The following is a 25,742-nucleotide window of genomic DNA, read 5'->3' as shown; positions in this document are numbered from 1 at the left end:
TTGGACAGCAGCCTGGAAGGGACAAATCAGCGCAATCAGTGTTATGAATAAGCTGCTGGATTGAAGTAATCGATGAATTAATTAAAACCACATGAATTAATTAAAAGCCTAATACTTTTCCGTACAATGATTCAATGGATAGCTAATATAGCTGATCTGCTAGTTTTTTTAATATATTTTATTTCAATTCATCTATTTAGATTTTAATCTAATGCCCAAAACTGATATCCATTCCCAAGAGTATACCCCTCCCTTATCTCATAAGGTGAATTCCCACCTTTCAATGTCTTCCTGTACGTGTGTCCCTCAGTTGGGTAACAGCTAATGTGGATAAAAACAATGGCGTCTTTATCATTGCAATCAGGCCGAGTGTGTCAGCTACCTGCTGACACATGTACGCGCGTACGCACGAACGCACAAATGTGAATGTGCAGCCATATAGTCTACCGTACATATACAGGAGATACTAAATGTTACAGTAGTCTCTTTGAATGCTGTTGCTGTGTGGCCTGCATACTGGTTCTCAAAGTGGTGTCTATAGGGACCCCCAGGGGGTTCCCGGGGTCTCCAACAAAATGAGGAACAGTTGAGACACTGAGCCCTATTGCATAGGATGTGACAGACACGTTGTGTGAGTTTGTAATAAGCTATAGTTCTGCTATTTGTTTAACACTTTTGAAATGTTTTGCCTATAATAACATGACAGGTTGTAAGTGGTTAATTTCATCTCATGTGTGAGTGAATATAACAATGACTAGGCCTACTGGTTTCATTCTCTCCACTAAGATCTCATCTTGTCCCTAGTGGCACAAAATCTTTTCAAATGGTGGTCTGTGGCCTAATAATAATATTGATATGGTGATCCGACTGTCCTTGACAGAGCAATGTTTGAGAACCACATTGAAAATTTATGTTTTTGACTCCACCTATAGTATTGGCATGCAAATGTTCATGCATTGCACACATGCATATGATGCACAATTAACATGGCACACATTCACTCATGCCATGAACACATGTGTACACAAAACATACACATTGAGTTGAAGGCACACGTGCGTAAACAATAGTCAAGTTTTCCTGGGAAGTTTGTGATTATTGCCCTCTAAGATGGCAGCTCTTTCCAAATCTGCCTCCCCCTCCCTTCGACCGGAACATTGGGAATTGCCGCGGCAATGGCGGAATGGCCCTGGGGACGCTATTAATGCTGCTAAGGACAAATTAGCCGGTCTCTCAGTGTGTGCCTGAATGCGGGGGCAAATTAACCCCATGTCAGACCAGTCGACGGGGAAATACCAGAGTGTTTCCTCTCATGTGGGGTTTCCATGCCTGAAGCATGGGGTTTGTCATGGAGAGCAAATTGGGATCTGACCCACTGCACCCCCTTCCTTTACATGGGTTTTCTGACGGGAGTGTTAGGGGTGACGTTATAGCACTGCTTGGGAATCACATTCACAAGTTCAACTTACAAAATAGCACTCACAGGCACATAACGTTAAGCGGCAAGCCTGATGTTATACATTGTGTCTCACACCAGAAATAGCAGATGTATTGTACAAGGTACCGGTACAAGCTATTTCCGGTGTGAGACACCAGCACACAACTAACTAACTATATATACACCGGTAACTCATGCATACAAAGCAAACATCAATAATAAATTATGATAAATAAATGATCCTTTCATGTGACAAAGCAGTACAATCATATTTGAGTGCATGAACACCATAATGTGTAATGAATCTGTATAGTGACTGCTGGGGAACAATATGTTGGTCTACTGTATGAACATACTACTGCCAAGATTAATTATAATTATGTTATAAATGTGGCAAAACAAAAAATGGATATAAGAAATGTTGATCCATTGTAGACCACATGCAAATTAATACATAAACAAAATGCAATGCCACCATGCCACCTCCCGAGGCTCTAAACAAGCAAACAACACAAGAAAAGAAGAACGTTCATGCATATCCAATCCCAAACGTTATAGCAGGTGCAGAGCAAGAGTTGAAACAGACTTAAGTGGTCTGTTCAGTATTTCACTCAGCATCTAACTGCTGGGATTGGCTGAGCGTGTTCAACTGTGTTCCAGCACTATAGAATAGGGCCGTGGTTTTCAACCCTTTTCATATCAAGGCCCATTATCATTTAAGCCACGGACCACCATTTGATGAGATTTAGACTTGATGATTACCCAAAACTAAAGAATTTTGTTATCGTTGGATAGGATTTTGTCCACAATTCCGTTCTGTAATTGTGTAGACTTCTTGTAATGTAGATGTTTAATAATTGATTTAACTCTTGGGAGCGTAAAATGAAACAAAATGGACCATAACGGTCGATTTGGTTTCATTTTACACTCTCAAAAGTTAAAGATCTAATAAGGGGTCCATTTGGTTACAAACTATCCATAATTTAGCTGGGGACTACAGTACCTGGAACCCCCTCAAAGACCACTGGTTGAAAATCACTGGAATAGGGCATTCATGATTTCCCCGTCATAGTGCATCAAGAAAGACCAAATATCATGAAATGTAATTATAAAATAAGTCTGTAAGTCTATCTGTATAAGTCTATCCTATAGTCTAACATAATAATTCATGTTTTAATTAGTCCTGCTGTCTACAGTGAAGGCTGTATATCCACTGATTTCAGATTGTTCATACTATTTTGTTATCAGTTGAGTCTTGAGAAAAGGATTTTCAAAATGAAAGCTGGCGTGAAAATATATTAACCAGGTATACCTGTACATGTGTAGAATACTGTTATGAACCAGATGCAAAGTATTCTAAATTAAACCCTTGAGTTGCTTCTTACATCCTATATGTCCAGCTTTGTGTCAGGTGCACAAACTTTGTCCTACACAAACATTAAATTCCCATTGACAATGAATGGACAATTTTACATCATAGTGTAAACACAAACATTGCGTCGCACTAACATTGATACTGTATGTTGTAGGCTTTCAACTCTCAATGTCAGAGAAGTCGGCGATGACTCACTTCACACGTGTGTGATGTTTTTTTACTTACAACCTGGCATCCCTATTTTAGGCATGTCCCAAATGGTAATTTAACATTTAGGGAAAAGCAGATTTACAGGCTCACAACGCACTCAAAATTATGATTCCACAAGATCTCTAAAATCAGGATCAGGTTAAATCTGTTTCATCCAACATTTATACAGTTTATCCCATAAACTATAAAACGGCCCTTTTAAATGACCTTGCAGGGCCTGCCCTATACAACAAGTTGCACATGCACACAAAAGCAGGTCTGTGGAAGACATGGGTCTTACCTGTGGATGCAGGATTCGGAATAGTGCAGATTAGGTCAGTGTCGACGGCCGTAGGGTGCAAGTGCAGCAGGTGTGTGTGAGGTGCGAGTATGTATGTGTGTGAGGGAGTGTGTGTGTTCTGTGCTGCACACAGGGATATAAGTAATGCAGGTAAGAGAGCCAAGGCACTTAAAGCTCAGGTCCCACCCACAATTAGAGAGCTGTGTGTGTGTGTGTGTGTGTGAATGCTTTTTTTCCCCTCCTCGGTTTATCTTGTCTACAGCTCTCTCTCTCTCTCTCTCTCTCTCTCTCTCTCTCTCTCTCTCTCTCTCTCTCCTTGTCTCTGTCTATAATTAACCTGCTCTTACCTATGCAGGTCTCATGTGAAACAGCACTTTTCAAACTCCCTTTTCAAACTCCTTTCTTTTGGTCTCTCTCTCTCTCTCTCTCTCTCTCTCTCTCTCTCTCTCTCTCTCTCTCTCTCTCTCTCTCTCTCTATCTCTATCTGTGTTGTACAATCTCAGCGTCCCTCGCCCTCACATCCTCCTCCTCCTCCCTCTCGGTTTTAAACCTTTAGGGGGGACTACACTACGGTGACACAGAGGAAAAGTGGAGAGGTTTTCCATCAACGCACAACCACAATAGTAAGAAAACACAGGACCTTACCTCACATGCAGAATGGCACGTGTGTGCAGCATACACGCTGGGGCCAAATCACATGCTCACACACACACACACACACACACACACACACACACACACACACACACACACACACACACACACACACACACAGAACATTCTAATGTTTTAACACACACACACACACACACACACACACACACGCTTATGCACACACATGCCCATACACAGGTGTTTGATATCAGAGTGATATTTTTTGTAATAAATCATTGAATAGATGAACTCATTGACTGGCGCGCACACACACACACACACACACACAGTGTGAGTTTTAGAATTGTCTGGGTTTTCCATTTGTGGTTGTATAAGGAAGGGCAGGGTCGGGTCAGTAGATATTGTGGGTTTGGGTCAAGAACATGAGTGCTCGTGAGTGTGCGCGTGAGCGTGTGTTTGTGTGTGAGTGCATGCAAACCTGTGTGTGTGTGTGTGTGTGTGTGTGTGTGTGTGTGTGTGTGTGTGTGTCTGTGTGTGCGTGCGTGCGTGCACGCACGCGGCACATGAAGGGTATATTCCAGGGGAACGCCTGGCTCTGTTTCTCTTCTCTTCTTGTCTTGTCTTGAATGGAAGAAAGTCTCGTTGCCAAGGTCCGAGGGAGCATGGCAACCACTCCTCAAAATTCCAGTTGGTAGGGAATTATTTTAACAGACTATTTAATTTTTGGATAATTTCTTTTTCATTGGTATACACTGCAAAACTGTGAGCATTAATATAACTCGGAGGGTATACAAAATGCAGTAGAAATCAACCAAGCATGACACATATGGAAGGTCACAAGTCTTGCGTCCATGCCTAAATAATCTGTTGTGCCTTTTTATGATCCTTTGCTACCTGTACTGTACCATTGCCTGTTATTGGTACAGCGCAGCATGAGGACCCTCTGCTTTTCCTTTGGGATGCTGGGACTGGCAACCTCCTCTGGGACTGTCAGCATCCTCTGAAATTGACTTGTACTTCTTTAGTTCTGAGCTATGACTGAGCATAACGGAAAGAACCTCCTGTGCTGTTTGTCTGGCTGCACGTACTGTATGTATGCAGTGGAACTTTAATTGACCCAACAATATAAGTATATTTCCATCACATTCCAGTATGTTGAAGTATGCAGACAGACTGGTTAAGGGAACATGCTGGTTGAGGGAACATGCTGGTTAAGGGTGTTCCCTTAACCATGCAGCATGTTCCCTCAACCAGCATGCTGGTTGAGGGAACATGCTGGTTAAGGGAACATGCTGGTTGAGGGAACATGCTGCATGGTTAAGGGAACATGATGGTTAAGGGAACATGCTGGTTAAGGGAACATGCTGGTTAAGGGAACATGCTGTTTGAGGGAACACGCTGGTTAAGGGAACCTGCTGCGGTTAATGGAACATATTGGTTGAGGGAACAGAAGGTTTAGGGAACATTGTTCAGGGAATCACAATAAGGGAAAAGGAGTGAGGGACCATTGGGTTGAGGGAACATACAGTAGGGCTGACCCCTCGACAGTGGTGTCCACTGTTGTACTAAGGACAGATTCAAAGACTAGATTTAATCAGAGGCAGGATCAAAAAATAAACGATCCTTACATGTGTGATCCGGTACACTTACACACACTCTCACTCACAAACTGAAAACACTCTCACTCGCTAAGAAAAACACAATTATCATCTTATGGCCCCTGCCGCCCCTCTACCCCAAACATTCCCCATCCAGTTAAGTCAATGGAAAACGGAATGTATGACATCAGCATCTAAACCCCCCACCTACACACACACACACACACACACACACACACACACACACACACACACACACACACACACACACACACACACACACACACACACACACACACACACACAAATACACACCTATTAGTGTGTTGACTGTAAATGGATGACCACAGTGTGTGTTGCTTAGATTCCATGCCAACGAGAGAGAGAGGGAGAGAGGGAGAGAGAGAGAGAGAGAGAGATTATAAATCTGAATGGACTTCAGCAACTCTGAAAAAGAAACTGAACTTAAACACACACACACACACACACACACACACACACACACACACACACACACAGTGTGTGACTCAGCGGGGTGACTGATGTTTGTATCGCCTGGCGGCCCCATCACTTTCGGTTGCCAAGGAGATTGTGGCATCTTAAATGAGTATAATACCATTAATGTGTCCGCTTCCACTTCTGCCATGTTATTTTAGGAGCTGTGCATGTGTGTGCGTGTGCGCGCGCGTGTGTGCATGTGTGTGTGTCAGTTTGCCTGTATGGGACGTTGATGAGGCATGTAAAATGTGTCATAATAAAATGTGTCCTTTAGAGAATATGTTTTGAAGTCTGTGATCTCTGCACTGTTATGGTTTGTGTGGGCTGTTTAATGTATGTCAGTGGTTTGGCATATAATTAAGCAATAAAATATGAACGAGAGGGAGTTATGCGCACTGTATAATCCCTGGAATATGTGACGCGTTTAAAACCTAAACACCAGTGTGTAATAATGTAATGCCAAATGTTTATTTATGGATATAAAACACACTGGAACACGAGTCACCGCAAACAACTCACGAGAACACCTATAGTGTTCTAATTCTAAACACATATATGAGTATATTTTGATTGTAACACATGTATGTGTTTAAAAAGTGTTTACCGGCGATTAAACATGCATCTTCTGTTTATAATGTAAAGACTGACACGTTTAAAAAGTGTTACAAATATGTGTTCAGAACCTAAACGCTCATAGTGTGTGGTGACTAACCTAACTTCAAAAACCATCAGAGCTGGGCTTTTATTCACCATAACACATGACCTCAAGTATTGTGAAATTAACAATGAGATATAATTTTGATCAAACATTCATTTGCTTGATTAATACATGCTGCTAAGCAACTCCTATCCATAATAAATTATGAATAATAACTAGATATTCTTCAACTGCGTGAGTAGGCCTACAGGATGCGGACATGTGCGGACAAAGCATTCACTTTCAATCATGTATGTTTAAATTGTGCTATTTTTAAATTTCTTATTTCAGCATTTATAAAGCACCTTTCTTGCGCGTGCACGCTCAAGCTTAGAACACTTAACTAATTGAGATTGACAGGAGGAAAGTGGAGTTTCCACAAGGCGCTTTTCAGAGATGCTTCTTTCACACACACACACACACACACACACACACACACACACACACACACACACACACACACACACACACACACACACACACACACAGAATAATACGCTGGGATGTGCTCTCTGCAATACACCTCTACTCTAGAAGTATAACAATCACATAATATGTAACAGTGGTGTCAGTGGTATTCTTATGGAATTTAGAAACTTACCAGGCCTATAGTACGACAAATCACTCAAGACAGTCAGCTCAAAACAAACCATCACGCATTGTGCGCTTGTAGATCTGTTTTTTTAAGAAATGTGGAGAGAGAGAGAGAGAGAGAGAGAGAGAGAGAGATTACAATTACAATTACAATTTTGATGAAAGAATACACCCTGATTAAGTTCAGTAAAATTCACAGCCAACGCACTGCAGTGGAGTGTGACTTCGCCAGGTGGTTGTATTGACAATTGCAATGTGCGCATCAAGGCCTAGCTGCTAAAGTACATTTAAAATGTATTGTGTATGATATTTTGTCGACTAAACCTAAAACATTCCAGGTGACTAAAATGTGACTAAAACTAAATTAAAACTATTGAAGAGACTATGACTATAACTAAAAACACTATCAAAGCTCAGCAAGGACTCAATGTCAGGGTCTGGAATGAACAGTAGACAGTAGACTGACTGAAGAGATGACAAACATTTGATTTGCAAGGGTCCAAGGACAAGGTCATAATCAAGGGTTGGGGCAAAATTACATAATCACTCATGGTGGATGTATAGTGCATAATAAAAAATAATAAAAAATAATCTCATTGCGAGACATATTTATATTCAATTACATTTTATATGCAGTAATTTGCACAAATCTGTGTGAAATGAATGAATGTGGTACGTAGCCTATACTATACTATACTACCTAATTACACAATCAGCTAATGGGACTGCCTTTGAGAACTTTGAGAATGCTTTGTTGAATGGTGCAACATGGAGCCTTCAACCAGCCCAGTAATTAAAATATATAGTACTATAATTGCATTATAGGTAACAAAACAAACTCTTGAAGAGATAGGAAAAAGGAAGGAGGAGGCAGGAAAACGGCTCCTTATAATGAAATACAAGGTGGATGTTGGCAGTGATACCACCTGCAAATACTTATATATTTTCATGCTTGTCTGTCCTTCGCTTGCAAATATGACCATGGAAAGGGTCTGTACATGTACACACACACACACACACACACACACACACACACACACACACACACACACACACACACACACACACAGAGAGAGAGAGACTCTTCCGCTCTCTTTCTCACTGATGTGCTTCTATTATTAAACTTAATCACAGTCGTTATCCCACCTGTCTGCACTAATGTTAGCCAGGGGCAGTAATAAAGACTGGGGGGGGGGGGGGCGGGGGTAATACAGAGGCGAGAGACGATCACATAGAGGTAAATGAATAGAAAGACAAACAGTCAGACTCAGAGACAGAATCACCTTGTCCTCCTGTTGGCTGTGGTGTCTTCCAATGCAAATCAAAATCCTGAGGGTGTGTTTTTTTTACACTTGATGCTTTACTTAGATCGGAGAGAGAGAGACAGGAAACCTAGGGGCAGAGAGAGAGAGAGTACAGACATGTGAGACATGAGAGGATTTAAAGAAACTCGGGGGGAATCCTGGGTTAATGTAACTGAAAATAGATATGAACCCTATTGAGTCTCCTGAGACATCTCAAACCATGCAGATATAATAATATATATAGGCCTATAATGAATTGCATTTTTATAGAGCTTTTCCAAGTGCTCAAAGCGCTTTTACAATGGTTCATTCATTGGGAGGTGAAGTGGCGAACAGTCGACGCCAGCGTCCTCACTTCCCACATTCACACACCAATGGTGGCAAGCTCACACCGACCAACTAATTGGAGGCAATGTAGGGTTCAGTGTCTTGCCCAATGCCCAAGGACATGTGGACAGGAGGAGCCAGGATTCGAACCGCCGACCCAGGGATCATTGGACGGCCTGCTCTACCTCCTGAGCCACAACATTTTACTTTGCAGTCACGCAAATGCGGGTCACTGTAAATCAAATTAGTCAAAGCATATAGGTTTCCGCTTAGCAGAAATGGAAATTCAAAAATATATTTCAAAGATATTTTAAAATATATTTTCATGAATGCAAATGAAGCAACTTCCTGTGAGCTGCTTTTAGCAGGTGTCTCTATAGCATTCGAAGATTACGTAATTGTTTCTCTGGCTTGAGAGACAGAAAAAGGACACTCATGTGCAGTTGGCTCTTGAATGTTCAGGCAGGAAGTTTGCATTTTATACAATTTCATCACTTCCACTGAATTATGTAAACAAGTCCCCCCCCCCTTATTGCAGTACTAAAGTGTATCGTGAACACGTCAATTCCAATTATTCTCAGTTATTGGCTTGTGTGCATGTAAATGTGTGCAGTCTGAGTCTGAACTTTGAGTGTCAAATAGTGGTGTGATATAGCACAGTTGAGTGGGAGACTATAGTCATCATAACGCTCATCTCACAGAGCATTCCTATTGACAGCTTTACATGCATGTATTATAAAACAAACAAACATGAAAGGTGTGAAAAGTCAAATGGAAACCAATGGAGGGACGGAGGGAGAGAGACAACAAAGGCAGCAAACAGAGGGTGAGGGAGGGAATGACATGGAAAGTGGAGGGGAGAGAGAGAAGAAAAAGAGAGAGAAAAGAAAGAAACAGAAATGGAAGGGATTGAAACTGAGAATGGTGGGTGGAGAGAGACAGAGAGAGGATTTGGATCGGATGGGTTTGCCTTGGAGCAGAGTGTATTGTGTCCATTTTAGGTCTCCACTTGTTCCTTTACCCTTTGCAGTCTTTTTTTTTGTTCCCTTCTTTCCAGCACATTTAACACAAAAACACAGCATGCCACTCCAAGGCCAGGCCACATAGATGCACACACACACACACACACACACACACACACACACACACACACACACACACACACACACACACACACACACACACACACACACACACACACACACACACACACACACACACATCATCATCATCATCATGCACACCTGCTGACATTGTGCTACTTGTGCCTGCAAATACGCGTGACAGTGAGGCATGACTTTGTAGAGAATGCACATAGAAGATTTCTCATAAAAAAAGCTTCGTGTGTGTGTGTGTGTGTGTGTGTGTGTGTGTGTGTGAACAAATTCCGTTTATAATTCTGTTTATAATTCTATAAATTCTGTTTATTTTTAGAAATATGGGATGCCGAGATCAGGGGAGGACAAGGGTTAGTCTCTGTGTGAGTGTGAGTGTGCGTGTGTGTGTGTGTGTGTGTGTGTGTGTGCGTGCATGCGTGCATTTTAAATAATCATTCTCGCCTGGCTGGTCTGACTATCAGGGTGATTGAGGTGGCGCCCATTTGGCCCTTGGATGTACGTTCAGTAGATTTCATAACTACAAAATCATTGGAGTGTGCTTGTGAGGAGATGTTTCTGAATGTTTTCTGGATACGCGGCCAGCCTATAATTTAAATAATAGGTGTATTGGCACAGACAGGAGACAAATTAACCACTTTACACACCACAGTATATTCTTTGTTGCGCGGGCACCCCCAGGGTTCTATACTAGGTCTGCTAGTATTTCCCTCTACACCAAATCTCTTTAGCCATACATCTGCTATGTTCACCAAATCTTCGCCCCCGAGTAGAGCAGCTAGGGTTCAAGTTAAAGAAAACCCTGAATATATTGTAGGAGAAACATAACATCATAACAATTAAGCCCTAACCACACCAAAGGGTCGAGGCGGTTTTAGCGTTGTCCCAGCGGTGTGATATGTCCTGTTGCACGTTGATGCACGTCGTCCCACATTGTCCCAAGTGATTCAACGCATATAATTCAATGGCCCAAACCACACCAAAGGGTCACCATGCAACACCTTGCAACCGTTTGGACCCAAGGAGTTGCACCCTTTGATGTGGTTAGGGCTTTAGGCTACTGGGCTACGGATAGCAGGAGCTGCAGTCACAACAGTAGGAATAGGAACAGTGACTATAGGTAACATCTGCATTTCGATCTAAGGGAATTCCTATTCAATATAGGAATTGTGACTGAAAGCGCACATTCAATGACTGCGATGCTCATGCATTAGTGTGATGATGGTGCTTCTCTGTCTTCTATGGCAGGTGCTCAAGTGAAAAAAGGGCACCTTCTGCAGCACGTGGAACCGGCCGGTTGCCTTAATAGTGTGAGATTTATAGATTAGCCTAAATAATATATTAGAAGCTTTTTATCAAGAATTGATCAGTGTCACCATGGTCCACATACTGTACAGTGTACAATATACAAAAAAATGGACGGTGGACCCTTTATAGATCTTTAACTCGTGAGAGTGTACAATTAAACCAAATGGACCTGTGTTAAACATCTGCATTCCTTAATTTGCAATAAGTCTACACAGAATGTAGAAGAATTGTCATTTCTGTATTGATGGTACCACATCAATACAGCATTGAATTGTGGACAAAATCATATCTACTTACTTACCTACTTACTTAGGCCCGTCGCTCCCAGTGGAGCATAGGCCATCTACGACTCCTCTCCATCCAACACGGTTTTGGGCTATCCTTTCTGCATCCCGCCAGCTGATTCCCTGTCTCTTCAGCTCCGCCTCAGTGTCCCGCCTCCAGGTGTTTTTGGGTCGCCCTCTCTTCCGCTTCCCCTGGGGATTCCACGTCAGGGCTAACAACAACAACAACATATTCAAAGTCTCAGAGGCCCCTTTTCCACTTGGGTTGAACCGGGTCGGTTCTTTGTTCCTGCCTAATATTGAACCAGAGTGTTTCCACTGAAAATGAATTGGTTACGTACCCTGAAAGTTGGTCCGGAACTGGAAGCAAAAAATGGCTGTTGTTTCCATGAAAGCTCCAAGGTTCCAAGAATCCAAGAATCCAAGAATCTAGAACGGAACCATGCAGTTCCAGAACCAATGTTTGTTTGTTTTTTTGTAGAAAAGGGCCCAAAAGAGAGGGATGTTATAGTTGGGTTGCAGTGTTTAAATGAAATCCCTCATTACAAAGACAAATGCACATTTGAGAGTTCAATGGTGCAAAAACTACACAGGCATTGGTTTACAGTGATGAGGAAAAAGTGATATTTCAGATGAGTCATCCTTCTACTTCAATGCACCCAAGTTGGCATAGATTGTACAACTCTCTGGAACTCTACGGGAGTGATGGTGGAACATTCTAACAAAGGATATTCATTCACTCATTCAGTTTTAATGATGGTGATGGAAAGTGCTGTCTAACACAACGGTTCAAAATCTCCCATAGATGTTCAATTGTGTGATCTCTGATCTGGTGACTACATTATTGATTCACGCAATTGTCACACTCTTCAGCCATTCATACTCTTCAGCTAGGGTCACTGAAACCACCTGTGGATAAAGAGTTGTCATCCTGGCTGGACGAGACCTCTGCCATTAGGATAGAGAGTGTTTCATAATCATGATTTATAGGATAAAGGTGATCACTCAGAATATAGCCTTGCCGAACCATGGTGCCCATCTGACCTCCCAGTCTCAGGGAGGACAATCTAACCACAAGGCCACTGAGCTGGTACTCAATCACTTTGTTTTCATTTGTAGTAACCCTTCTCTCAAGTGGACCCAGACCATGCCCTCCATGGCATAACGGAGCTGTGTGACCTGCATGTTTAATCCATAATTAAAGTCCTGTCTTCAGTGATAATGACAGTGAGTGAATACTATACAGAACTTTAAGAAGATATATTTATTAGACACTCAATTTGTCTTAGTGACATCTTCGCGCACAACTTTAAAACTATACATGAATTGAGTACAGTAGGCTACAGGAAGCGAATTCAAGTCGTTAACTGTATGGGTCAAGCATTCAGGCCTGTACCACCCAGGCACCCACGCCATGCACTGAGAATATGGTGAAGGATATCTTGTTTGACCATATCACTTTTCTTTCCCATATCCCTGTACACACCAGTGCCATGTTTTCTTGCACCACGTGAACAAGTGTCAAATGTGCAAATGTGCAAATGTGTTTTTGGTTTGCAGTGAGGGGTTTAATCATTGCACTACTATAATGTAGCCTAGTTGCTTGTTGACATACTTTTCTTGCATGCTGAGACACTGACATTCTTAATTTCTAACTATATTTACTATTATCTTTCTCATTGAAATGCTGAATGTCACTTTAGTATTTATCATTTTTGACTGAAGCTCATGTCATCAATGCCACAAACCCACAATCATTTACTTTTTATAGTCACAAGTCACTATAGGAGCCTAGTCCCTCCATTTGCCAGAAGTGTACCTCCCAGCCCTGGCAGAGTAGTTCTGGAGTAGTTCCAACGGATTGTGTGCCCCTGGTTTTTCCCTAGTGGGACTGATTGAGGGTAGCTACTGGGACGTAAGTCGGGACTTGATCACTCCCGGCTGGGTCGCCTGAGTGAGGGGTATGATGTTGCGAGACCCGAAACCCTGTTGACCTCAGGATACATCACTGAGGATACGTCCCAGGTGCATCCATGCGATGTTTTATAGGCCTACTATACTTTTTTTTTTTAACTTTAATGCATCTGCATAAAGCAGAACTGCATGAATTATGTTTAATTTAATTAGACAACAATCCTTGAATTCCCATTGCTTTAATTTCTTCCCTTGAAGGATGTGCAGGCGTGCAGCCTAGGCTACTGCTGCTGGAAAGACAACATTGGTTAAAATAAACAGACACACGAGACGCAAACTCCATTAGATTGAAAATGAAAAATGACACATTGACACAATGACACAAAAGTGAGCCTCAACCCCAGTCTGTGTGTGCTTTAGTATGACTCCCTCTACTGGTGATTTTGTCATGTCACTTGTCACCAGCTGGTTCAGAGATGGAGACAGCCAAGACACTGACAGTGAAACATGTCTTGTTGACTTGTTCTCATGTGAGATTACTAACAATGGAGGAATGGAACACCTTTCCAGAATGGAATTTCCAGAACAATGGAGGGGGTGAGCCATTCATTATCCATGCATACTTTTCATTTGACCACCAACAAAACTGGTTCTAAATGTTCTCCTTTGACAAACAACATTGATATCCACGGATATCCCCAAGCCGTGGATATACACGGCTTATTCCCAAGCCCTTCCCAGGCGAGCCGAGAGAGAGAGAGAGAGAGAGAGAGAGAGAGAGAGAGAGAGAGAGAGAGAGAGAGAGAGAGATATTTTACCTGTACTACTATATTTTTTACCTGTACTTGGGTCATCAGCCTCTTTTGTTTGAGTGTGCTGGGTCGTTACTACAACAACAATTATTATTATTTTTTTTCAGTTAATTTCAGTAATGGAGGAATGGAACACCTTTCCAGAATGGAATTTCAAATACTGTACTTTTATGCCGAGATAGCAGAATAGTACAACAACAACAACAACAACAACAACAACAACAACTAATTTCAGAAATGTACAGAAATGAAAGGCAGCAAATGTTGGAGGAATTGGCAGATCAAGGTCTCGAAGTGTTCTCTTTTAATTCTATATTTACACCACCAGAGGTGTCTTCTCTTGAGCTTTCTCCACTCTACTGATCTACTTTACGACTTTAAAGTGTAGCTACTAAAAAAGTAAGCCCTCGCCTGTGGAAGGCAGGCAGAAGCATTGCACCAAAGTGTACAGCCCGAAGAAGAAGAAGAAGAAGAAGGAGAAGAAGAAGAAGATTAGTGTTGCCATGTCCGCTTATTATAAGCGACGTTGGGCTTGTTTTTCTGTAAAGTTGCTTGTAAATATTTGCAGTTGCGGGTTGCGGTTTTTGGGCTTGTTTCCTAATGTTGTTTAAACCAGGGTTACACTTTCAACTTCAAGGACCCCCGTCCCATATGAAAACATGTTAAACTTATGCCAGCCCAGAAAGCCCCATACAAGATTTGTGTTGTTAAAAATGATTAAAAAAAAAATCTTCGTTGCTTGTGTCTGTCACAGTGTCACACAATCTGGCAACACTGAAGCAGATCTTGACGTGCGCGCTGGCGCGGGATTTTCAGAGATCATAAACGGTGGGGAGTGAGACTATACGGTTAGAATACTCTTTAAACAATTCACTTGCGTTTAATAGCATTTAACAGGTAATCGCCTCGTTTGGAGGGCAGCGGCAAGGCAGGATGGATGAAGATTTCGGAGTGTACGCTGTCTTGGGGCTAAACAATCCACCCCAGAGGCTTATATGGTAACAGTGACGTTCATGTTTTGTTTACGGGTATTTACTTCTTACTTTGTGAGAATTGTTTTCTCTATAGCCGACAACGGCGTTGTAAAATAGCTTTGTAAATGTAATGTGATTATGTGTCCTGGATGATCATGGATGTCAAAGGCTAGCTATGTACATTTATTTGACTGCTCGACTAAAACCATCCGAAAAAATGCGGGAGTGTAACTGTAACCAAATAACGGAACCAATAAGCAATAACACAATGATATGCCTTTGGTTGATTAAAACACTATCAACTTTATTCCATGGATTTCATTTTGCTCATGTTGCAGCCGTCGGACTGATGGCAGCAGCAACAACAACAACAACAACAAGTCAATGACAACAACGTATTCTTGTGACTTGTCCATTTTCTTGTCATCTATCAGTGCTAATGGGTCGAATAGGACTTCTGTGGCTGTTCCACCAAACGCTCGCCAGGTGGTGCTGTTTACCAACGGACCGTGGGGAGAGACGATCTGTGTAAATGCTGAGCTCAATGATGCTGACAGGATCCCCATCACCATTGGAAAACTGACACCTTATAACAAGTATGTATTGTCAAGAGAACCTTAAGATAGTATTTGTATACTAATTGTATAACCTTTCTCTCAATTAGTCTTGTTGTGGCATGATTGTTTGGCTTTGAAGTTTGCCAAGACCAGCTCAAAATATGAATAGAGAAAGCCCTGTAGTACATTATATGAAACTGAACATTTTAAAATATCTAAAGTTATTCTTTATTATAGAGTAGTGCCCAGGGCCGTTGGGCACTGGCCTACTTGGAACGATGCAAGTTGGAAATTCTTTGTCAGGCATGCCCAAATGTGGAGTCAATGCAGAGCAGCAGATGTCAGAACACCGGTATTCTGACAATGCATTGTGATGTCAGAGCAGGCCAGCTCCATATATGGAGATCTAGGGGTAGGGGATCAGGTCTAATTTAGGCCCTGTCTAGAGCCTGGGCAGGGGCCCTGTCTAGAGCCTGGGCAGGGGCCCTGTCTAGAGCCTGGGCAGGGCCCCTGTCCAGAGCCTGGGCAGGGCCTAAATTAGACCTGATCCCCTAGATCTCCATATATGGAGCTGGCCTGCTCTGACATCACAATGCATTGTCAGAACACCGGTGTTCTGACATCTGCATAGACTAGACTCCACATTTGGGCATGCCTGACAAAGGTATTGCATAGCCGACTCGTTACCGACTCGGTGCTCTACAGCTGGGCACCTAGTTATTCTTAATTACCTGCAGTGCCGTCATTTAGAACAACTGATCGTGTAACATCGTGTAGCCTCTAGCCTGCATATTACCCATTTTAACTGTGTGCCAAATGTTGTCTTGTCCAGATGTCTGTCCTGGGAGCAGTGGGAGGAAGAGACATGGACAGATTGTGTCACACTGAACATTTCCCTCGTGGGAGGAGATCTGGTGAGTTTCAAACCAGCCCATACTATGGGAATTGCCTAGAAAGTTATGTCTAGAAAGTTATGAAAGGCCTCATCATTGTTCTGCTCATTTGATTACAGGTTGAATTCAAATTTATACAGGCAAACTTCAACTGTATTGTCATATCATTAGGGTAAAGAGTGGGTATAATATTATTTTGTACTAGTTCCCAACATTTTCCGTTTTGAGAAAATAGTCCTATTGGGTAACGAATGGAGAAAGAAACAAGGGAAACAAAGGGACAAGAAGAAGAAGAAGAAGCAGCAGATATAAATAGACTTGGGGTGACTCCATTATTCGAGACACTGCTCTTGATGCAGGATGTGCTTTTTCAGGTGAAAATGGATGATACACATTACACACGCAGGGTTCACTCTCATCATGACGAAATTCACTCCAGAGGTAATGCGAGTCTGGGGATTTTCCCACACTGCTTATGAGATTGCACGGTTTCCCCCAGTGCTTTTTATAGCCAAGAATTGTCAGATGCCTATGCTGAAACATTCCTGCAAAATTATTACCTTGTCGGTCGTCACTAATTTAATTTGTCAACTGAGTTTCAAAGCTGATTAATCATGGCTTCTCCGGGCGAAAAAAGGGACACTACAGTGTGTGTGTGTGTGTGTGTGTGTGTGTGTGTGTGTGTGTATAATATATATATAGCTGTGTGTTGTTTCGAAAATATTGAACCAATGGAAAGTAGTAAAAAGTGCTTTGGACAAAACCTCTTAACTCCATCGGACCCTCAAAATGTCTGCTAAAGCAACTAACTCCACCACCTCTCCCCCTCTCATGGAAGTAATTGACAATATATAAAGTTACAAGTTACAACACCAACTTTAATGAGGCTGTATTGCTTTGTTTTAAAAATATAAGGTTTTCTTAATTTCCTGAAAAATATATATTTTTAATTTCCTGAAAAATGAACATTGAGTTAAAATACCTGTTTAAAAAAAATCAGCTATGATGACGTGCCAAAATAGGGTTAACAGGTTGGAAATGGTTAATGATTGGATACTGGCACTTCTTGGGGGAAACACTGTAATTGGATGCTGAGCCTATAGCAGGATAAAATGTTCCACTGTGTCAAAGGATTTGACAAATCCAATGTTTCCAGTAAAATGAAAGCCACCCAAAAAAAGCCACCCAAAGAAAGCCACCCGCTCTATTGCAATACCTTTTATCCTTTTATTTTAATGACCTGAAACTACCGTGATTTAATTGGATTAGTATGTGGACCTGAAGGGAATAACGTTAACCGTGTTTCTGTGTGGCAGCACAAATGTTAATTGTTCATGAGCCTTCCACGGTGGCACACAGTAACGCCTACGTGAAACACGCCCACAATGTATGTTTTAGCGTTCTTTTGGTGTGCGACAATATTCGCTGTCAGACTTCTGAACATCCTCCATTCCCTCTGCCCTCAGTGCCCTCAGTGGTGCACTGCAACAGCCTCTGGGCTGTTGCAGTGCACCACTGCACCCAGCGCAGTGCCAGGGGTGAAAGGTCAAAAGAAGAGGCTACGGACGGAGGGCGAAGAGGAGGAGGCTCTATGGCGGATGGGGGAGGAAGAGAACATTTGCCCTAACAGATCCCCAGAGAAGGGGATGCCTCAGAGAAAGGTCAGGGGTCACGCCAAAGAAGGCCACAAGCTGTTTGCCATTGGAGGGGACAACGCAAAGGGAACAGGTGAGATCTGGTGTGCTTACACTAAAAACAGATCACACAAATGGATCACAATCTCATGATGTCGCTATGTGACGTGTTGTGAGTTTGTAGGTCGATGAATCGCCGTTAAGAAATTCTTCAATTAAACGTAACAGTTAACAATTAATCAAATTCTGCGGTCTGTCTGTGTAGTTAAGGGAATATATCTGGAAAATGGGGGGATTGGAACCAAGGAAAACGGTAGCTAGCTTAAATGGTGCATTTATATAGCGGCTTTATCCAAGGCGCTTTACATAGATTGTGCATTACATTCACCCATTCACACGCACATTAATACACCGATGGCGGCGGAAACCGTGCAAGGCACCAACCTGCACATCAAGAGCAATTAGGGGTTCAGAGTTTTGTTCAAGGACACTTCGACACTAACTCTAGGAGAGCCCGGGTTCGAACTGGCAACCTTGCGGTTGCCAACCAGCCACTCTACCCCTGAGTCACCGCCGCTGTTGCAGCATCAGCCCATGTTTATTGTTTAAGCTTTGTCCTTTATCAAAATGACATAGTAATTGAGACTAAATTGGCTGAAATTCAATGATTTCCGTAATTATGTCACTGACGGGATGACCTGGGAAACAAGGTCAGAGGTTTGATTCCTGACCCGGCAATGTGTCGAGGTGTCCGGGTGACCCTGAGCAAGACACTGAACCCCTAACATCTTTTTATAATGAAAATAATGTATATTAAAAAAAAAGTTTGTGAACGGGTTGTTTACTCCTCTCTTGAACTGCTGCTACCCACATCATCATCATCTACCCTACATTCCACAGCAAACACAGTTGAAGATGTGCAGCGGAATGTGGGAAAAAGACCTCTGCAGAATGCAAACAGGAAAGGTGGATCGACCAAGATCACACAGACAGGTGTGTGTGTGTGTGTGTGTGTGTGTGTGTGTGTGTGTGTGTGTGCACCCTCAATAGAGCACCGAAGTCTGACGTCAATATCAGTAGAGGCGCTAAGTCCACGGGTTCATGTACTTTTTATTTGCATTGTAAACCCCATAGGATAGGGGAATTTTAGATCTCCTCGTATAAGAACTGTGTTTGAAAAATAAACACAACATCCAGGCCGTTTCACTCATACGATATGGTTATGAAGAATCAACTGACTACAAGAAAATACTAATGTTACTGCTACAGAATTCACTACATTTTCGCTAGAAACAGACAAATATGAACAATACAAAGACACCTCCACGACAATATCGCAGGGACAGCTTGTTTATTTTTGGACCACAATGCTTATGACACGGTTTTAAGATGACCCACTTCCGTGAATCAGGGGGTGAGCGAGTGACGTCAGGACTTCGGCACTCTATACATTAGACTAGTGTGAACAATCTGAGAACCCATCAGCAAATAAAGGAAAAACAATGCCCTCTTTTCCTTTGCACTTTGATTTCGAGAGACTAGAGTGTGAAATACAGTATATTCTGACAGCTTGGTTTTATTTGTAGGATGTGTGCTACCATTGGGATTACTACTATGTTTGTGTGTGAGAGTGAGAGTAAGGGATGAGAATCTACCAGAATTGGGTTTTTTTTTTAAACCTAATTTATCCCTGGCTGTCTGTCTTTAACTGCAATGACTGAAGTCTATGTGTCTTATATCACTTCCCTGCAGCCCCATTGGTCAACCCGTCGGCTCGATGGGGTCAGACGCTGTGTCCCATTGATGATCAGACTGCAATTCTGATTGGAGGACAGGGAGTCCGGATGCAGTTCTGCAAGGACCCCATGTGGAAGCTGTGCACAGGTCAACTTTAATACACACTGCATTGAGTTTCCTTAAAAATAAATATGCCTTAAACCATTATACTTGCCCTCTATAACTAAAATAAAAACATCTTAAATATTGTATTCTTTTCATAAAAAGAGAATCTTTCACTCAATAGGAACTGCTCCTGTTGCAAGTTGATGATGTCATATCACACTGCCAGACTGGATTACCAGCCAAGGTGCCTGGACCATTGAGCCATGGCCCAGGCCAAGTATAATGTTTTAAGGCATATTTGTCTTATTAGCCAGGGTTCCTTTTAAACCTTTTATAATGACAAAAGGTGGGGGACTCGTTTCTCACAAGCCCTGTTGTTGTAAGTGACATGCTGTGGTCTTGTGTCCATCCATCCGCCCCAACAGAGGACATGTCCTGGGTTGCGGCTGAGACCTTGGCAAAGGGTCCCACCCCCGAGACCAGGATTGGCCACACGGTGACCTACGACGCCGATTCTAGAAAGATCTTTGTGTTTGGGGGGTCGAAGAACAAGAAGTGGTTCAATGATGTTCACATCCTGGATACACAGAGCTGGAAATGGTCACTGGTGGAGGTGTGTGTGTGTGTGTTACCTAACATTTGAATTGAGCAATGCCAGTTAACACTCAAGTTTAAAAATAATATAATACAAACAATACAAAAAATTCCCTATTTTGGGTATATTAAATATTGAATATTGATCTACAAAGCTAGATTTTCACTGTTCGTTGGACAGAATATAGCAGGGCTCAAGCGGTGCTATTTTCATGTTCCGTATTCCAGGCCCAGGGTGAAGTCCCACCCCTAGCCTACCACAGCTGTAGCCTGTTCCGGGGCGAACTGTTCGTTCTCGGAGGGGTGTTTCCTTGCCCCGGTGCTGAGCCGGACGGCTGCAGCCAGTCCCTGTACATCTTCGACCCTCACCTCGCTATTTGGTACCAACCCATCGTCACAGGTGACGAACCATCCCCCCGCTCAGGGTAAGATGGTTTTTATCCAAATATCAACTGTGTAGTAGTCGTTCTGGGTTTCCAAAGCACTTTGGAAAATCTCTGCCATAGCCTTAACCTATTAGAACCAGGAAAGCATCTATCTCATTTTAGATTTGAGTGTTTAGTATTATAAAATCACACCTGTGTGAAGTGAGAGGCGCTCTTATCATCATACATCTTCTCATTCTGACCAATCACAATTTCACATCTCCCATCATCTCATTCTGGCCAATCACAATTTGCATCCTAACCTTAGTCTTCAATGTTTTAACACTCATAACTGACCATTCATTGTAAATGGCATTCAATGTTTGTGTTGGGACAATGTTAAACCCTCCAAGCTGGACAAAGTAGCAGGGCTAACAAGCTCACAGCGCGTCACTCCATGCCCTGCTGAAACTAAATATATATTTATTTATTTCAAGATTATTTTAATCTTGAAAGTGTGAGAACCACAAGGTATTTGTAGAATCTAGAGATACCGATACGTGTGGGGAAATCTAAATTAAATGTTAAATCACAATACTATCCCAATACAAAGGACCCGCCCTAATATATTTGCAATGGTTCTATAATGCAGTTATCCTTCCATAAATTCATGGAATCTGTGTGTATCGGTCTTTCGCGTGTCTCAAGACTCGTCCGGCCAATCCACAGACCGAATTTTTAATTCATTTAGAATTCATTACATTTCGATGTCACCCGACGTATCACTAGGCACTGGCAGAGACTAATAACTGTTCTTTCAATAGACTGTGTAGTCAAGTGTGTACATCTTGGTTGAACTGTGTTTGGGTGTGTCTGTGTCTGTCCTCTAGACATTCAGCCTGTGTGATGCAGGAGAGGAAGATCTATGTGTTTGGGGGCTGGGACACTCCCGTGTGCTACAATGACATGTACATGTTGGACCTGGGTAAGAGACACGCATGCACGCACTAGTCTATGTATAAACATAGGGCGCTAGACTGACATTCTGCAGTCTCCATCCACGTCACAAAACTAAATACAGCCTTTGACGAGTGGCTTTCAAACCTAGTAACTGTGCAAATAGTGCATAGTTGAACAGCAGTAATACATAATGGTGAATATCTGGATGGATAATATTAATAAATACATTATGAATTTACATGTGATCCTCTGGGCGTCTGAAATTGAATACCCCTGGTACAGTGGTTTTCAGCCCTTTTCATATCAAGGCCCATTAGTTATTCAGCATTTGAGCCACAGACTGCCATTTGATGAGATTTAGCCTCTCAGACCCAAAACTTGGAATACTTGTTGTCGGACCACAATTCCATGCTGTATTGATGTTGCTACCATCAGGAGACCAAATGGACCAGTACAGGTCCATTTGGTTTAATTTTACACTCAAGAGTCAAAGATTTGTAAGGGTCCATTTGGTTACAAACGCATATAATGTAGATTGATTATGTAGTGTGTATCATCATTGTCGTTGATGTCAATCAAATTTTGCCTCTTTGATTTTCAGGTCTGATGGAATTCTCTGTTGTGAAGACAACAGGAAAAGCCCCGTCGCCACGCAGGTACACACACGCACACATACTGTACACTTCACAAGGTTAGGACCATAACTTATTTGAGTTTAATGAGGTAGTGGCTCAAACTGATCAGTAGTGCAGAATAGGCTGAAAGATTATATTGGTCTAGGATTTTGGGTCGTTGGTCTGAAATTATTATTGGGAATTATAACCCCTTGAGATGTAGCATTTCATTTTCATGGGCATCCACAAATTAGAAAATACAGAATTCATAAGACTAAATATTTTGACAGTTCAAACAACATCAAACAAAACATACAACAGCAATGCACAGAGCACATATCTGTTATAATGATGATTTAGTCAAAACATGAACAGGTAATCTCAAGTTAAGAGGACAGTGCTGTTTAAAACAAACGGGAAAGATGTTATTGATTTAGAACTGATTGATTTGTTCTTACAGCTGGCATGGCAGTGCTGTGGTCTCAGACACCAAGTTCCTGATCCATGGTGGTTACAATGGCCACAACGCTCTCAATGACACGTTTATCTTCGACACAGGTGAGAGGAAGGGGCATGTTCACCGCGTGATTCAATATTACACTGCCGGTCTTTGGTCCGTCCGTGGTTAGCAGACTTTCCTCCGTGGGATATAGTCTGGTGGGGGGGGGGGGGGGGGCAGTGGGATTCGTAGTCCAGTGATTATGCCACTATATTAGGCGAGTTGGCTGGGAACGTTGTTTTGGAGGTTGTACTTGAGGCTGAGAATGCTCCGCCCCGCTGGCGCCTAATACTTTTTTTACTAGTAGTAGGGCCTACTACTAGTAGGAGGAGGGGGCCGGTCAGAGGCAAGTGGGGGGCGGGTCTTTAGCGGACCGACATGTAGTTTAGTATTAGGCATGTTCACCAGGAGGGAGCACATTTCTGAAGTTGACTCACTGGCTCTGAGCAGTGAGCACGGGTCTTAATCACTTTACATTATGTTACTTTGTTGACTTGGTCCCCCGGGCGTCTGCACTTGGCCTCCTCCTTTATTCCCTCTACAGCAAATGTCTTTGCCAAATGTTCACCCATTTTTGCTGAGTGTTTGCCTATTATGACATGCCCTGAACTTGGTCATCATGTCAAAGGAATAGAAGCAGAACCACACGCTATAGCTCCCTATAGTGTGTGCAGTTCTGCTTCTAATTCTTTGATCCCATTTCACTTTGGGGCCAGCACCTGCCTTCAATTGGGTTTTTTTGGAAGTGCGTGACTTATTTTTGATCTTATTAGATGCGAGTGATCTGTTTTCATCCAGTAGCTGTGAATGATCATCATTACGTGTTTTTGTTTTGTTTGTCGTTGCCCATTCAGACAGCAATAGCTGGACAGAAGTGTGTCACCCACAGCTCTCCCTGCCCCGTGCTGGTCATTCCATCACCACCATGGACACCACCTGCCGCCACTGTCCAAATTGCTATGTGGAGGAGGAGGAGGAGGTGGGCGAGGAGGCCAAAGGATGTGTCACCAGAACCCTTATCATGTTCGGAGGAGGAGACAACGAAGGGAAATTCTACTCCGACCTGACCACCATTGCTGTGGAGGAATTGCTTGACAGGATTTAGTCAGAAGTCTGTGCTTTTTCTTTTACATATCACATTAAAAGTTCAAATGTAAAGTTAATAAGATATTTTATATTTTAACATTGTATGCCATTCAAGTGTTTATAAGTTGTGTATATATTTTGTGTTTTTAGTAAACTGTAGCATTGGATAACATCATCATCAACATTCAATCCCAACCTGGCTGTAATAACAATAGTCAGTATAAATGGTAAATGGTGCATTTGTATAACGCCTTTATCCAAAGCGCTTTACAATGTGCATTACATTCACCCATTCATGCACACTTTCACACACAAAGCAGAGGAAACCAAGTGTTTTTTAATTTAAATGTTTCAACATTTAAAGGTAATTTATTCCTTGAATCTGTTGACATACCGTAACCGTTATGTTTTGCTTTACATTTCAGAATTTTCCCCTTCTTTATTCATTAAATATTTACAGTCTCTTGAAATAATATACCTTCAAACCAGTGATTTTTAAGGTAGTGATGTCAGCCTCTTGTTCCGCTGGCCATTTCATCCAGTCTTTATATTTATCCACTTGAACCCCATATTCTTGGGAACATTGGCCAAAAATAGCAGATTGGCTATTTTTGCCAAAGTACAGTTTCAACTCGGGTCTGTTTTATAGAGGGCATTAAAGTGATTAAGTGAAAGTCCAGTCATTTATTTTATGACTGTAAAAAACAGTTACTAATGTTGATGTTTCATGTTATATTGTACCAATGTAACATATTGTAGAGTAGTGGTAGGCATAGGGGTCAGTCCCTAACCCCATCAATTTCTCATAGTTTGGACTATAGAACCAAGATCTCCAAAAATACAAAAACAAATGTAACACCTCGTAAAAAAGGATTTTGGAATAGTTCAAATAGTCGACCTACAAGTTCACAATGTGTCAATGTAGATCGGCTAGTTGAACAATTTAAGATAAGGGGATAAGGGGTAAGGCCCTGATGAAAATGGGACCATTAAATATGTTATCAAAAGTGTGGGGAGACAGATTTGTTGGTTGCAAACTTCTAAAGGTGACTGGCTGACTGCACAGCCAGAATGTTAAAAACAAGTTACTATGCAACACGTCTAACGAGCATAGCTGTGACTTTGGTTAGCTGCATCAGATGAAAGAGTGTGGGATGGTGTTTAGATAACTTGCAGTTTGTAATGAGGAAGATGATTTTGTTTGCGGTGAGCAGAAATTGACGTGTCAATATATTGCTCGTTTGTGTCACTGTACTGCAGTGTCACTGTACCTGCAGTGCACGGCAGACAACTGCCATTGTTATGTGTTTGGAGTGAATATGATTGGGAAAAACGATACCAACACCACTTTGCCA

The 25,742-nt window shown here is 42.1% G+C and overlaps 1 protein-coding gene across 2 annotated transcripts; it reads left to right on the top strand.

The window, feature by feature from the left end:
* Positions 1–15,180: 15,180 nt before the first annotated feature.
* On the top strand, positions 15,181–24,885 carry krcp (kelch repeat-containing protein). Of its 2 annotated transcripts, none has more exons than XM_080792731.1 (12): positions 15,181–15,367; positions 15,778–15,939; positions 16,733–16,814; positions 18,302–18,521; positions 19,328–19,420; positions 20,180–20,311; positions 20,695–20,882; positions 21,092–21,288; positions 22,119–22,213; positions 22,790–22,844; positions 23,263–23,360; positions 24,156–24,885. In XM_080792731.1, exons 1-12 carry the CDS (start codon positions 15,303–15,305, stop codon positions 24,404–24,406), a joined length of 1,638 nt encoding a protein of 545 aa, XP_080648857.1. In that variant the 5' UTR covers positions 15,181–15,302; the 3' UTR covers positions 24,407–24,885. The 2 variants fall into 2 exon arrangements, with proteins under 2 accessions (XP_080648857.1, XP_080648856.1); XM_080792730.1 differs by having other exon boundaries at positions 18,260–18,521.
* Positions 24,886–25,742: the final 857 nt, after the last annotated feature.

The sequence above is a fragment of the Protomyctophum bolini genome (assembly GCF_963924005.1).
Source record: "Protomyctophum bolini genome assembly, chromosome: 20".
NCBI classification, from domain to species: domain Eukaryota; kingdom Metazoa; phylum Chordata; class Actinopteri; order Myctophiformes; family Myctophidae; genus Protomyctophum; species Protomyctophum bolini.
This window is presented reverse-complemented; position numbering and strand designations above follow the sequence as displayed.

Coding starts and splice junctions, on each gene's coding strand:
- krcp (XM_080792730.1), top strand. CDS start 15,303: ATGGATGAAGATTTCGGAGTGTACGCTGTCTTGGGGCTAAACAATCCA. Junction 20,883..21,091: donor GGAAATGGTCACTGGTGGAG/GTGTGTGTGTGT, acceptor TCCGTATTCCAG/GCCCAGGGTGAAGTCCCACC. Junction 22,214..22,789: donor CATGTACATGTTGGACCTGG/GTAAGAGACACG, acceptor TTTGATTTTCAG/GTCTGATGGAATTCTCTGTT.